The 16,269-nt window shown below is 39.5% G+C and overlaps 1 protein-coding gene across 7 annotated transcripts in view; it reads right to left on the bottom strand.

The window, feature by feature from the left end:
* HERC2 (HECT and RLD domain containing E3 ubiquitin protein ligase 2) overlaps positions 1-16,269 on the bottom strand; it is a 238,480-nt gene that overhangs the window by 188,379 nt on the left and 33,832 nt on the right. For 6 of the 7 annotated variants that reach the window (XM_070360163.1, XM_070360169.1, XM_070360174.1 and 3 more), the window contains 7 exons: positions 15,298-15,435; positions 8,325-8,544; positions 5,655-5,755; positions 5,012-5,168; positions 3,422-3,532; positions 2,709-2,880; positions 950-1,123 (listed from right to left, as the gene is read on the bottom strand). In XM_070360163.1, coding sequence (XP_070216264.1) covers positions 950-1,123; positions 2,709-2,880; positions 3,422-3,532; positions 5,012-5,168; positions 5,655-5,755; positions 8,325-8,544; positions 15,298-15,435 — 1,073 coding nt within the window. Of the gene's footprint in view, positions 1-949; positions 1,124-2,708; positions 2,881-3,421; positions 3,533-5,011; positions 5,169-5,654; positions 5,758-8,324; positions 8,545-15,297; positions 15,436-16,269 lie in introns of those variants that run through there. The other variant, XM_070360193.1, reaches the window with a different exon arrangement.

Here is a 16,269-nt window from a genome sequence, read left to right as displayed (position 1 = left end):
TCCTGATTAGTGAAAAGACAAGCTACAGAAGGGCTATAACATACTACCACTGAGAGAACACTGAGAGGGCACATGAAGACCCGCAAAGTGAGAAGCAGCAGGTGGAAAACTGGGTGAGACCAGGCAGAGAGACAGGACGTGTCAATGCACCCTCGCGTTTAGCTTTTACTTTTGAACCATGTAAATGTATTATTTGGAAAACATAAATTACTGTAAAATAAAATAAATACTCTTCAAATTGAAAGTTAGACTGAATTCCCTGGTAGTCCAGTGAACAAGACTCTACATTCTCACTGCCAGTGATCCAGATTCAATACCTGGTCTGGGAACTAAGATCCTACAAACCTCATGATGCAGTCCCCACCTTTCCCCCAAAATTAAAAGTCAGAAAAATCTGCATTTTGCTGCATAGGAGAAACTAACATATTTCAAATCAACTACACTCCAATAAAAATTAATTTTAAGTTCTTATACTATCAAGAACAAAGTTTAAAAACTCTGGATTAAAATCAGGATTCTTTGTGTGACCTTCGCGAAGTTCACTCCAAATGCAGCCTTCTCATCCATATGATGGGACAACACTGCAATGATTGGGTGTGACTGTATGAGGTTCTCGGTGAGCCTGTATCAGCAGATCCTCACACATGTAGATTAGTGTCGGACACACCACTATGTTCCTGCTAAGGAAGACAGCACAGCATGCAGCTATGTGAACACAGGAGACCTCTCTGGGGACATACCTGCTGAATCTGGAACCTGGGATGGGTCCTGAACCTCTGTGTATCAGTCTGCTCACAGTGACAGCTAGTGACTAACACCTCCAAGTGTACACGTTCAAAAGCTGAAAGCAAACTTCAGCCCAACCCCAGAGAAAGTGAGTCTCCACACAGGCACAGAATGAGACTCTAGGAACAAATACAGAAAGAATAAACCTTGCTATCCCACTTACCTTATGAGATGTTGGAGAGCTACAGAGAGGCGGCATACACGGGGTGGCCAGGCGATCTAAGTGTGCCATGACAACAACTGCAGTCTGTCGCAAGTCTATAGCAAGCTCATTGTCTTGTGGAAGAGTAAGGTACCTCAGGAAACTCTCATTGGGGCTCAGAGGGCCAGAGAGAAGCTAAAGAAGAAAAGTAAAAAAAACAGCTTCAGAAATGGGAGAAAATTAAAGTAACACAAGTAGTCTTTCACCGCTCTTTATATTTTGATACCCACAGTCAGACATGACCTGTAAACCTCCCTCTCTTTGGCTGTCACATAAGAAGTACTGCTGATGCACTGAGATCTACACACTCACTGCACACGGAGGTGCCCATACATCCACACACCCGTCAGCTGTGTGCCAACTCCACACAGGTCAGGGACACTGCCCCATCTTCCTCGGGTTCACCATCCCAAGGACCTTCAGAAGAATGCAGAGCTATCTACTTGGGAACAAAAGCACTGTACCTCAACTTGGCTTTGAAAACAGAACAATAACCATTATTTTAATCTAAAGCTTGCCCACTCATCAGAAAAGTGACAATTTTGTTTGTACATTAATAATTCTAATTCTGCTAATACCAGAACAGCCTTATTATCATCAAAGACTGTAAAGTAATAGAATAACTAGGCTGGAACTTCATATCAGAACTGCTAAGTTTTTCCAGAAAAGACCTGCAAACTCAAACTTGTGCCTTTCAAAAGCAGCAGTCCCAGGGGTTTGGACCTAGGCAGGCCTGCTCTGCCACCAGCCTGTTTCCTAGGACTGAACACAGTGATGGCTGAGGTAACGTTTTCTGCACAGAGCTCCACACTCAGGAAGGGCCAACAAATTGAGTCACTATTTTCAATGCTGTTTTTCTAACATTCTTCTAAAAATGTGTATTTCAGACCTGGCTCCTTGCTGCCAACGTAGCAGATGCAGGCTAAAGGAGGTGTGGTCCGTAAATGGCACGTGAAGGAAGACAGAGGAGGAAGAGAAGATTTGCCTAGTGCCCCTGGGAGGGTCAAAACCAATCCACAGTAACTGCTCTCAACAGACAGAGTGAGGCGTTGTTGCTCCTTCCCACTCTAGCTGAGCCTAGACTCCCTGCCCCACTGCCCATGGCTTGCTGCAAGTACCATCAGAACACACTTGACTCTCACACGTTTTCCTGAAATAGCATCAGGATTTTTAATACATCTTTATTCCGCTACTATTACCTTGCTCCCACATGGAGGTGAGCATGCCTTCTTTACACCTTCCACAGCCCCATCACAGCCAAAGCACAACACAAGTGGTTGCTGGGAACACACAAGCACTAAACATACAAACACAAAGGGCTCAATGACTCATGCAGCAGGAAGAAAACTCCGTGGCCAACAAGGCAGCCGCAGACAGATCTCTCTAAAAGCACAAACTGATTATGTCAAGAAGCATGCTCCTAATACACAATCCAGAACAACATCTACGAAACACAGCTGGCTCTGATCCCTCCTTAGTTGCTGCAAAGAATCCAAATGTGACCATGTCAACTTCTGCTGCATCAACTGTGACCCAACCATGACCTCCCATACCTATCCCACACCTGACTCACTGTTGTAACTGCCAAAAACATACCCCCGCCAAGAAGCAACTACTATCACAGATATGTGCTCTGGGCTTGTTCATAAAAGGTTAAATCCTTTAGGATAAGCAAAATGAAGACAGCTATTTAGGTGCCACGTCTCATGATGATACCTACGTGAGTGTCCACCTCGGCACAGGGGCCGTCTTTGCTGCAGACGATGCTCCGGAATCTCCGCAGCAGCGGAAGGAGAGGGGCACTGGTGCCCTGGGCAGACCGCTCGTTGTCAGTCTCCCGTGTCCCACTATCCCACAGGTGCAGCAGCAGCAGGACAGCAGATAACATCTGACTGGAAGAGAAAATATCCTCATGCTCTAGTAAAGACAGATTAATTTTTTTGGCCACAGTCTATAAAAAATAAAAGTAGATAGCTAAATAAAATTGAAGAAATACTTTAAATATGAAAGGTAACTAAAACAAGGCCATGAAAAATGAAAGCAAATCTAAGCAGTAAAATCGCTAAACAAATAATTTAGCACAAGACATCCATCTTCTGTGGATAAGAAATACAAAACCAGTTAGGAAGTTCAAACAGCACTTTCTACAGGGAATTTCTAGGACCTTAAATTAATGGAATAAAAATAACAATTTGAAGAAAATTAAGAGAGAGACACAAAGGAAAAAAAACAGTTTCTAGACTACTAGAAAGTTGATCATAAAAAGGAAAACTTAAAAGTGCAGCCAGATCTGAAAGAAGGGTCCTGGGACATGGCTCTTTGATCACAGATCCTCACACGTTTGCTGCAATCACAAATAGTTCAAGGAAATGCAACAGCTGCTCAATACAGAGGCATTTCCCAACCACACGTCCAGTCTGTGGCACGCCTCACCTCAGCGCGCCTCTCTGCACAGCCAGTTCTAGCAGGATGGCCAGGGCCAGGTGCTGGTCCTGCAGGGGGATGCTTCCTGGCCCTTTGGTTCCAGGTGTTCCATGAACATCCCTGAAATGACAGCGGAGGATGCAGGGACAAAGTGACAACAGAGCTTAAAGAGAACGTGCTTACAATAGGCATGCTATTAATGTTAAACTAATTATACTCCCTCTCCCATGAAGAAGTGTTTTTAGTATTTAGAATCAAGTTTCTGAGACTTGCTTACTCAAATTTAATCAGATACTCTAAGGATACAATTAACTTATAAGACAAGATTTTATTATAAGTATTGATTCAGACACTATAAGATGATTACATTATAAGACATTCCAAGTTGCTACAGCATAAAACTACTTATATCATTATTCAAATCATGAGGAGAAAAATGCTTGTTTAGACATGTTTCCAGTTTCAGTGACATGTAAGGCTATTATAGTATCAACATTCATCTACAAAAGTAGAGAAGAATCCATTTATAAAACCATCTGAAAACCTATAGGCAAAATGTCAGTTTACTTTTATTTCTGACCGAAGAAATAATTTTAACTTTTCCTTGTTCTCCAAAAATAAATAAGTCTTCTTAACCCAAGATGAGGGAGGGAGGATCTTCCAACATCACTCATGAAGTCACTCAGTCGTGTCTGACTCTTTGTGACCCCATGGACTGTAGGCCACCAGGCTCCTCCATCCATGGAATTTTCTAGGCAAGGGTACTGGAGTGGGTTGCCATTTCCTTCTCCAAGGGATCTTCCCAACTCAGGGATCGAACCCGGGTCTCCTGCATTGTTTTACCATCTGAGCCACCAGGGAATCGCCCAAGCCTATTTTCAGGGCCTCCCAATCCTAAACTCCATGGCAATGACATCAGAAACTCTGAATAGCTAAACCCACAGCCCACTGGCATGGAGACCACAGGTGTCTTCCTTGCTGCAAGGGACACAGCAGGTGAAGAGAATGAGAATAAACTCTCTTCCCCTGTCTCTGCTGTTTAATTTTGTATTGAGTATACACATTTTCCTTAAACTTAAAAACTATTAACAAACATGCAGAGCACCTAAGACCAGAGTTCATGGCTTTCCTTAAAGAAAAATGATTTGCATTCATATCTTTTCACACTGAGAAGACCCGCTGTAGGTTTAAACATTTCGTTCTGAATCAGTTGTTTAGTCCCACATCGTCTATTAGGACAATACCCACCACTCAGAATGGTGGCACCTGCATTCACTGAGAGATGCATAACAGGTGCTCAAACACTTTAGGAAATACTGATATCCAAATCATAAAATTTCTGAAAAAAATAAGTAACAAAAGCATGATTCATTTTCCACTCCATTGAGTATGACAGCCTACTAGGTGTAATCACAGTATCGAAAGTCAAACATTTGAAAAGCTGAGAACCAAAGATCTGGAATCACAGAGCTGACGGTATGCAGGAAACATGCCAGGAATCAATCTACTAAGTTTCTTATCTCTAAACAGAAGAAGAGACAAGACTCTGAAGCGGGCTGGAACCATTCACACAGTAAGACATGAAAAGGAACAACTCACCCAGTCACGACGGACCTGAGGAACCGGGTTGCTCTTTCTACCACCTCCAGCCACACAGAGGATACCGTGCTCTCATCAAAAAGGGAGGCCTCAGGCAGCGCTCTCAGAGCATCCAGAGACTCCTGCAACAGCTCACTGCAGAGGTCCGCGTCCTCTCCTGGGCACACACACACACACACATATGACAGATGAGGCCGTCCGTCCCCCAGCAGCACACACACTGAGCACTCCCCACTCCCAGGTGGGTTTTCTAGTCCCAGAGTGAGAGAATGACACTGGCACATTTTGTATTTCCCACTTTCCTCTCAATTAGAAACCCCAAGAACTCAGAGATTAAAAGTTAACAGTTGCTCCAAAGTCAATTCTTTATTTTATGACTCTTACATGGGCAACTCTACTTTCTGGTTGTCCTAGAAAACATATCAGTACTGAGGCACTGCAGTGGTTTACCTGGAATGTGTGTGTGCATACACACATTTTTAGGCCTAAAAATCAAACTGACTATGAAGTCTCTCATTTTACCAACAAGGAAAATGAGGCATAGAGAGCACATAGACCATCCTAGGGATATGTGTTGGCAGAAGTGAGCCAAGAATCCACATCTCCTGACGTGGCAGGAAAAGAGAACATGCTGGGCACATACCTGAGCGCCAGGCCCTGCGCAGAAATGCAAAGGCGAAGGAGAGAGCTGCCCTGGACCCAACTCTTGCCAGACCTTCCACGCCTTTGCCTGCAGGCCGGGAACTGCAAACAACACACATGGGGTCGGGGAGAGTGGGAACTGTCAGTCAAGAGGCATGTGCAAATGCTAAAATAAAGCATGCAGTACAAAAGGATTTGTTCCAAAACGTGATCAGTGGGTTTCTTTAGATAGAAGATCACAAACAACTTTTAGTTTGACACTTTAAAAACTTTTACCAAATGTCCTTTGTAAAGGAAAAGCTTTCTCTTTGAGCAAAAGAAAGATATTTACAAAGAATTTTAAATGACTTGCAAAAACACAAAAATAATCTCAAGGAACTAGTATTATTAGCTGGATAAACAGTAAGTACATAAAAGGGGGAAATAACCTCATGCAATAAAGAAAAGGCAGGCGATGGGTGAGGAGCACACAGAAGACAACGCATCCAGGCCAGGAGTCTGCTTTGGCTCTCTCCCTGCCTGGGTAAATGTGACCACTGGGTCTGCAGGGCCCATACTCATGCTCTTCTCCTTCATCCCGCCTCCTGAGAGGTTACCCTCTCCTGAATTTAGTGCTTATCATTCTCAGATGTCTTTTTAAGCTTTTTATTACTTACATATGTTAATGTAACAAGACATGGTTTCGTTGTACATCTATTAAGAAGTCATACAAACCATAAAAATCATCCTTGAAAAAAAAAACTAGAATACAAAAAAGTGTGTACAGTATAAACTTAATCATAAACAGCAATTTTATTTTCAACTCTATATTACCATGGTTTTTGTACCATATATTTTATTCTCTTTCATAATCAGTTAGAAATGCTATTAAAAATGGGCAAGATATGGAATGATCTCCTCAAGACACAATCAAGTCAAATTAGCAGTGAAGAATGTGAGGACCCAACAGAGGCGGCTGGTAGGCACAAGTTGGTAAATCCTGAAGGGAACACAACATGTGCCTGGGGAGCTCTGAGGAAACACAAACAACTGCAGTTAGTGGCTGCCTCCTACGAGGCAACTGGGCGCCTGCAAGACAGGAATAAGGAGATTTATACCGAATAAGAATTATAACCTTAAAGGATAAAGATGTATAATAAGACATGTGGTCTTTAAAACAATAAATACACAGACAAAGTCAATTCAGATGAAGTGGGAGGAGCACCCCACACAGGGAACCCTTTAAGAAACACATTCCAGGAGAAACATGAGTCTAGGGCTCTCCTGAGCCAATCGTGACCTTATCCACGGAAAAGGAGCCCAGTAGTCCTAAACTGGCATGGTGCAAGAACTGCTAAATCTTCAACAAGTGGCTCTCTATTTTATAGATATTTAAGCAAACAGAAACAGAAACAGTTTGGACACACTCTCATCTACACTGATCAACTATTTAACCCAGAGCTAGTTCTGTGAAAAAGGTAAAAACTCACTACTATACAAATAGGTTGAGAAATTAGGAAATCTATAAATATTTAGGAGATAACACAATACATCTAACAAAATGGCTACAGTAAATAAGTGACAATACCAAAAGCTGACAAGGATAGGAAAAAACCACCACTCATACTTGGCTGATGAGAATGTAAAATTGTACAGTTATTCTGGACATACTATGAAAATGCCTTACAAACCCAAACTTAAGACCCAGCAATTGCACTCTAAGTTATTCATTCCAGAGAAACTGAAAATTATGTTCACAGAAAAACCTGTAGAAAATATTCACAGCAACTTTATTCAAAATACTCAAAAATTATAAACAACTGAGATACCTTCAAAAGGTGAGTGGTTAAAAAAATATGGTACACCTATACATGGAATCCTGTTCAACAGTAATGACACATGCATATACCTGGAAGAACCTCAAAGGAATAATACTGAGTGAAAAAGCCAACCTCATAAAGTTACATAATAGACATGGAAAACAGGTTAATAGTTACAGCTATAAAAAAGGGTCCTCTGACTGGGGCAGTTCTGACAGAAACCTACACCTGTGATAAAATCACCTGGAAAAACATACATACAGGACTGAGAGCACCTAAAACAGGAAATATGAGTGACACAGGTAAAATGTACCAACGTCAACATGCTAACTGTGATTTTGCGTTACAGTTTCCAAGTGGCTAACCCTGGAGAACCCGGCCAAAGGGTATAAGGAATCCCTGTATCATTTCTTACAACCACAAGTGAGTTCATAAAAGCACCTCTTTAATTAAAGAATGAGTAAATCACATTAAGAAGAAAAAAAAATGAAGCATCTAAACTAGTTAAGCACTACTGCAATATGATAATTTCCTATCCAATACCAAAATTAAACAAAAAGAACATAATGTTCAGATCAGATTATCAAATCTTGACATGCTGATCTAAACTTCTGACCGGTTTTTACTGCTACTGACAGAAAAGTGTCTTTAATGGGACAGGTTACAGCATGGCCTGATACTTCATAAGCAAACTGGGAAAGCCATTCTCCAAATTATGTAAAACATACAAAAAGGGAAACCAAGAATAAAATTTCAAAAAAAGGAAAAAGCAGACTACATTGTAAGTCTTAATTAAACTTTCCTTATTAAACAAACCAGCCTGAGTTTTACATTTAGCTGTTATCAGGATACTTTCTTAATTATATTATTACCTTTTTTTGTCCACAGGAGGCAAAGAAATGTTGCTGCTTTTCCACTTAACTTTGACATTCTCCTGGAAAACGGTTCTATTCAAGGCAATGAAATATCGTTCCAAAACAATGAGCCTCTGCTTGAGTCTCAGAGCTGAAAGGGTGGTGGTCGCTGACTGGATGGCCAGAGCTTGCTGCTCTTTAACCAACACAGAAAGACACTCCTTCAATTCATTCACATCTAGAAAACAACATAGAATATCCAACCTCTGAATATCATGGGCACAGTTTGTTTTAAGGTTGATAGGTAATAATAATAGGTAACACTTGAGTGCTTAATATGTGCCACAAATGATTTTGAGCACTTAACACACATTAGGTAATCCTCACAGGCCCCATAGAGAGGCAGTACTGGGAGGGCATTCTATGGAAGAGGCAACTCAGCTCAGAGTACCTGCCCAATGTCACCCAAATGAGTGTGGCATTCTGTCCTTCTGTAAACATGGTATAAGGTTAAAAAAGTTTTTAACACAACACTATGAAGTCAATACTTATTAGCAATACATTTCCTAGACAGAAAGAAAAACCATATTCAGTATTTTTATGTTGTGAAAACAAATTCATAATGAAAATAATGCTTCAATAAATTGCCCAGCATACAATACTCATGAAAGTTGATACATTTACTGGAATGTTTCAGAGGAAGATGAAATTAACTAGTCAGAATGTGCTACGGATAACGGGTATTTCATTACACTACTCCTTCTACCATGTATGTTTGAAATTTTCCACAGTTTAGGACTTTTTTTAGGTACCTAGAAGAAAGTTACATGAATGAAAATAATTAAAAGGAGTCTCATCTAGCAATTAATCATAAAGCTGTCTAAAGTTGAAATATAAGTTACCTTCCACCAATCCCTTATAACAGTACAGTACCCAGTGGTGACCAGAGCAGGGGTGTCCTGTTCTTTTTGTTCTATCGCTAATGCTGATTAGTTATGAGGCTAAACCAATCAACACCCTGATAGCTTTATATCCCAAGAGACAACAGCCACATACCTAGTGAATGTCCCTATATGGAAGACACCTACTTCTCAGCTACCCATGACCTCAACATGCTTTTCCCATGAGAAAGGAGATCACAGAAGGCATCAGATGGACACACCTCACCTCTCTTTAGGGAGGCCACCAGGACAAAGCTTCTCTCACCAAGCACAGGCACTATGGCACAGAGACACACATTCAGACACCAGAGGCTGGATTCCAAGTATGGAAAGTTCCACTAGCTAAAACAGCCCATCATTACAAAATCTAGATGAAAAATACTTTAAAAAACATATATATCTTTTAAACTCCACATTAGGCTCAAGATGAAGTAGAAAGGTTTATATGTGAGATACTATCCCTAGCCTTCACAGGCATCCTTGCAGAATCACTGTTGGCCCACCACTGAGAGATGCCTGATTCCCTGTAGACACACAGGAGACGTCACTGAAATGGCATTGCCAAGGACAGCTCATCAGAATTTCTTCCAGAGATCAGGTCTAACAGATGGCACCTTCCAGTCATTGCATTCTCTACCATGAAATGATAAAGTCTCTCATCTGCTTAGCTACAAAATCCAGAGATAACTGTGAAACTTAGAGAAAGCACATATGCTCTTGAGCATCTGCCTGCTCTCCTTCCTGACTGTTCTACATCTGCTTGCCCTGTCCAACTCCTAATGCCAAGAAATCAGTCAGTTTTTGCAGGATACTTTGAAACAAGTTGGTGAGTGTTTACATACACACACAGAAATAAATCATGAGACCATGTGGGGAGCCAGCAGAACTCCAATCCCCTCCTGACATTAACAAAGTACAGCACCTTCTTGCTCTGTCAGAATGGTGTCACAGAAAGCCAGTGCAATAGTCTCAGGATATAACATGAAGATGCCTGTGTTTCAACAGAAAGTTACTCACCACATCACGAACTAGGAAGATCTCAAAATTAATTTTCAAAAGACAATCAACAGATGGAAAAACCAAGATGACAGAGACATTAGAATACTCTGAGAAAGATTTTAAAGAAGCCACAGATTAAAAATGCCTCAAAACCAAAAACACACTTGAAACGTGAGAAAATAGAAAACCTAAGTCAAAAAAGATGTCTTTAAAAAAAAAAAAAAAGAACCAAATGGAAATTTTGGAACCAAAATAAAAAGTTCAGTGAAAAGGCTCAACAGTAGAATGGAAAAAAAAAATTAAAAGCTGGAAGTTGCCCAATCTGAATCAAGACCAAAAATACACTGCAAAAAATAAAACCGCGCTGAACTAAAACTATGCTAGAAGGATTCACCAGCACATTACATGAAGCAGCAGAAAGGCTCAGTGAACTCAAAGACAGGGTAATTCACCTAATCAGATCAACAAAAAGAAAAAAGAATAAAAAAATGCGGAAACAGCTTAAGGGATACATGACACAACATCAAGCAGACTAACATTTGCAGGGCCCCAGAAGGAGAAGAAGCGGAGAAAGGCGCAGAGAAGCGATGCAATGTAACACAGGTACAAACCTGCCAAACGGGGAGGAAGCAGACACTGAAATCTAGCAAGTCCAGGGAGTCTGAGATGGACATGGGCACACTGCTATACTTACAATGGATAACCAACAAAGACCTACTGTAGGTATGTCACACGGGACCTACTCGATGTTATGTAGCAGCCCAGATAGGAAGTGAGTCTGAGGAGAATGCATACACGTGCATGCATGACTGAGCCTCTTTGCTGGTCACCTGAAACTGTCACAACACTGTTAATCAGCTATACCCCAATACAAAATAAAGTTTTTTAAAAATAAATAAGAGTCACCTATATTCTACCTACAAAAGACTATCTTCAGACAAGGACAACACACAGACTGAAAATGAAGGGATGGAAAAAGATACTCCATGCAAATGAAAACCTAAAGAAACCTGGGGTACCTACACTTAGATTAGATAAATAAATTTTAAAACAGAACTGTAACAGGAGACAAAGAAGAGCATTACGTAATGATAAAGAGGTGAGTCTAACAAAAGGACTAACATTTGTAAAATAGTTATACATCTAACATAGGCATAACCATTTACAAAGCAAATCTTAACAGACCTAAAAAGAGAAATCAATTGCTATACAATAATAGTACAAGACTCACTTACATCAACAGATAAATCATTCAGACAGAAAAATCACTAAAATAACATCAGACTTAAATGACAACGTAAGACCTGACGGCCTTAACAGTTAATATACAGTTCATTCCATCCAAAAGTAACAGAATACACGTTCTTCTCAAGCGCACATGAAACATTCTCCATAACAAAAAACATATTAGGCCACAATAAACTTCATTAGACTGAAATCACATCAAGAATCTTTCCAAACTATTAAGTTATGAAATTGGAAATCAATTACAAAAAGAAAACTGGAAAATTCACAACACATGGAGATGCAACAACATGCCACTGAAGAATAATGGGTCAGTGAAGAAATCAAAAGAGAAATTTTTAAAAATACCTTCAGACAAAGAAAAACAGAACTGCAACCTACCAAACTTACCAGATACAGCAAGAGCAGTTCTAACAGGGAAGTTCAGAAAGATAAATGTCTACCCCAAAAAAAGAAAAAGAAAAAAAGAAAAATCTCAAACAAGAAACTAAATAACCTAAGTAAACACCTCAATAAACTCAAAAAAAAAAAAAAAATGAAAAGAAAGAACAAATGAAGCCCGAAGTTATCAGATGGAAGGAAACAATAAAGGTAAGAGTGGGAACAATTCAAAGAGAATAAAAAGATGATATAAAAGATCAATAAAACCAACAGCTGTTTTTTGAAAAGATAAAACTGACAAACTGTTAGCTAGAATCACCAAGAAACAGAGAGGGCCCAAATAAATAAAATCATAAATATAAAAGGAACTGTTACAACTGGCACCAGAGAAATACAACTATACACCAACTGAAGACTAGATGAAATAAATTCCTAGAAACATATAAAATTTCAAGACTGAATCATTAAGAAATAGAAAATATGACCAGACCAATAACCTGTAAGGAGACTGAATTATTCATCAAAAACCTCCCAACAAACAAACTCCAGGACCAAAGGACTTCACTGGGGAATTATGCAAAACCTTCAAAGAAGAATTAATTCCAATTCTTCTCAAATTCTTCCAAGGATAAAGGAAAAAACGAAAAAAAAAAGGACGGAATACTTCCAAACTCATTTTATAAGACCAGGATTACCCTGATACCAAAAACAGACAGGACAACCACCAGAAAAGAAAATTTCAGCACAATTACCCTGATGTTCACAGATGCAAAAATATTCAACAAAATATTCATCAAAAAAATCAACAATACATTAAAAGAATCATGAGTGAGTGAAGTCGCTCAGTCGTGTACGACTCTTTGCGACCCCATGGACTGTAGCCTACCAGGCTCCTCCCTCCATGGGATTCTCCAGACAAGAGTACTGGAGTGGGTTGCCATTTCCTTCTCCAGGGGATCTTCCCGACCCAGGGATCGAACCCGGGTCTCCTGCATTCCAGGCAGACGCTTTCCACGGATACAAAAATAGATCAACATCCACAAATCAATCAATGTGCTATACAATAGTAACAAACTGAAGGATAAATATCATATAATCACCTCAATAGATGCAGAAAAAGCATTTGCCATAACTCAATACACATTTCTCATAAATACTCTCAATATAGTGGGTAAAGAGGGAACATACGTCAATGTAATAAAGGCTATATATGATAAGCCCAGAGCTAACACCATACTCCAGAGAAGGCAATGGCACCCCACTCCAGTACTCTTGCCTGGAAAATCCCATGGACAGAGGAGCCTGGTAGGCTGCAGTCCTTGGGGTCGCGAACAGTCTGATACGACTGAGCGACTTCACTTTCACTTTTCACTTTCATGCACTGGAGAAGGAAATGGCAACCCACTCCAGTGTTCTTGCCTGGAGAATCCCAGGGACGGGGGAACCTGGTGGGCTGCCATCCACTGGGTCGCACAGAGTCGGACACGACTGAAGCGACTTAGCAGCAGCAGCAGCAGCACCAACATACTCAATGCTGAAAAGCTGAAACATTTCCTCTAATATAAGGTACAAGGATACCCACTCTCACAACATTTTTTCAACACTGTATTTGAAGTTCTAGCCACAGCAAAGAAGAAAAAGTAATCTAAACTGTAAAGGAATAAGTAAAACTGTCACTGCTTGTAATGTCATGACATAAAATCCTGAAGACACTCAGAAGAATTATCAGAACTCGTCAATGAATTTGGTAAAGTTTTAGGATACAAAATTAATAAACACAAACCTGTTGCATTTCTATTCACAATGAACTATCAGAATGAGAAATTAGGAAAAAGGGTCCTAATGACAACTGCATCAAAAAGAATAAAATAGCTAAGAATAAATCTAAGGAGGTAAAAGAACTGTAGTTAAAAAACTGTAAGACACTGATAAAGGAACCTGACAATGTAAGACATACTGTGCTCATATAATGAAAGAATTAATATTACTTAAATGACCATACCACCCATCTACAGATTCAATGCAATTCCTATCAAAATTTCAATGACATTTTTTAAAGAACTAGAACAAATAATCCTAAAATTTGTACAGAAACATAAACAAAAAATCTCAAATATTTAAAATATTTTTGAGATAGAACAAAGCTAGAGGTATCATGCTCCCTGATTTTAAACTATAAGACTTGTATGAAAGACCTGAAACCATGAAACTTCTAGAAAAACTAGGCAATATGCTCTTTGACACTGGTCCTAGCAATATCTTTCTGGATATGTTTCCTCAGGCAAGGGAAACAAAAGCAAAAATAAACTAATGGGACCTCATCAAACTAAAAAGCTTCTGCACAGTGAAGAAAACTATCAACAAAATGATAAAGCTGCCCACTGAATAGATGATATTTATAAACAATATATCCAATAAGGATTAATGTACAAAATCTCACTCAACATTAAAACAAAAAACCAATTCAATTAAAAAATGGGCAGAGAAAACCACAATTCTAAAAGACACATGCGCCCCAATGTTTGTCGCAACACTACTTACAATGGCCAGGACATGGAAGCAACCTAGATGTCCACTGACAGATGAATGGATAAAGAAGTATATATGGGCAACAGTACATATACACAAAGGAATATCACTCAGCCATAAAAAGGAACAAATGTGACTCGGGTGAACTGAGGTGGATGAACCTAGAGCCTATTATACAGAGTGAAGTTAAGTCAGAAAGAGAAAAACAAATATCATGTATTAACCTTGGACAGTTAGGAGATCAAACCAGTCAATTCAAAAGGAAATCAACCCTGAATATTCACTGGAAGGACAGATGCTGAAGCTGAAACTCCAATACTTTGGCCCTCTGATACAAACAGCTGATTCACTGGAAAAGACCCTGATGCCGGGAAGGATTGAAAGCAGCAGAAGGGGCCGACAGAGGATGAGATGGCTGGATGGCAACCATCTTAAATGAGGTAACTAGACTAGTCAAAATCCTAAAGACAGAAAGTGATTTCCAAGGCAAGGAAGGGAAGTTTCCGTTTCAGAAGATAAAGAGGCTCTGGAAATGGATGGTATACAACAGTGTGAATGTATTTAATGTCACTAAACGGTACGCTTAAAACTGACTGAAATGGTAAAATGTATGCTATGCACAGTCTACTAAAATATAAACTTGGAGGAGGAAATGCAAACCCACTCCAGTACTCTTTCCAGGAAAATCCCATGGACAGAGGAGCCTGGTGGGCTACAGTCCATACAGTGGCAAAGAGTCAGATACAACCAAGTGACTGAGCGCACTACTAAAATATAAAAATTTAAGTTTAATTTTTAAAAATCCCATGACAAAAATAAAGTCCATCTACTTTATCTAGAAAATGAATGCCAAGCCATTCATTTCAAAGAACTAGAATTTGAGTAGATCTTCATACCTGGTTGCTTACCCCATACCCAGCTCTCTAGGATTGACTTGGCCCTATATGCAGGTGCAGGAGTTTCTTCCTCTTCTTTTTTCTCTTTGTCATTCAGATCTTCTTTCTTTGTTCCAATCTGAGTATCAACACCATCATCTGGAAAATTTTTTATAAATTTAAGTATATAAATTGCTTTTTAAAATGTAACATAACACTTGCCAGTCTCTTTGCAAATTTTCACCCAAAAAATGGAAAAGTTAAGTTGCAACACACATCATTAGCTGACCATTTGACAATTGGGAAGAAAAAATTACATGACTCATCAACATAACATACAGTGTGATTTAAGAAGTAATGAATGGCCCAGTGACTCTTTTCATTTGAAAAATCAAAATATCATTCAAACTGTTCTTTGACGTATGTCTTCCAAGACATACTATCGATTTCCTACTATATTTCTCAACTAAAAATCTTAAGTCTTTGATATTAACATTAATTGTTTTTATCCAGTGATTTCCAATTGCAGTGTGTCCACAGTAAGGGAGGACATGGAATGGGAATATGATTCAAAAATCATCTTCAACTCTATACACTGCCCTACCCCACACCAACTGAGAACCAATGTTACACAGGGCCACTACCAACTGAAATAGTAATTCAGCAATGCTGCAATACAGAAGTAAACTGAGTACCACAACTTTAGGCCACTGACTAGTTGGCCTAAGAAAAATTGTTATGAAACTCCTTACTTAGCAAGTTAAGAGAGAACTAATATTCACCTTGAAGTGTAAATGTATCCTATCCTAGAAGACCGCTACTAAATGAACTATTTTCTAAATAATAGAAACTATTTCCTAAATAGTAATTAGAAATAGACAGTTGACTCTTGAACATGTGCAGTCAAAAATCCACAGTTCTTCCATATCCAGCAATTCAAACCACCGATCATGCAGTACCATAGTACTTACTACTGAAAAAAAATCTGCTCAT

The sequence above is a fragment of the Bos mutus genome, chromosome 2, assembly GCF_027580195.1.
Source record: "Bos mutus isolate GX-2022 chromosome 2, NWIPB_WYAK_1.1, whole genome shotgun sequence".
NCBI classification, from domain to species: domain Eukaryota; kingdom Metazoa; phylum Chordata; class Mammalia; order Artiodactyla; family Bovidae; genus Bos; species Bos mutus.
This window is presented reverse-complemented; position numbering and strand designations above follow the sequence as displayed.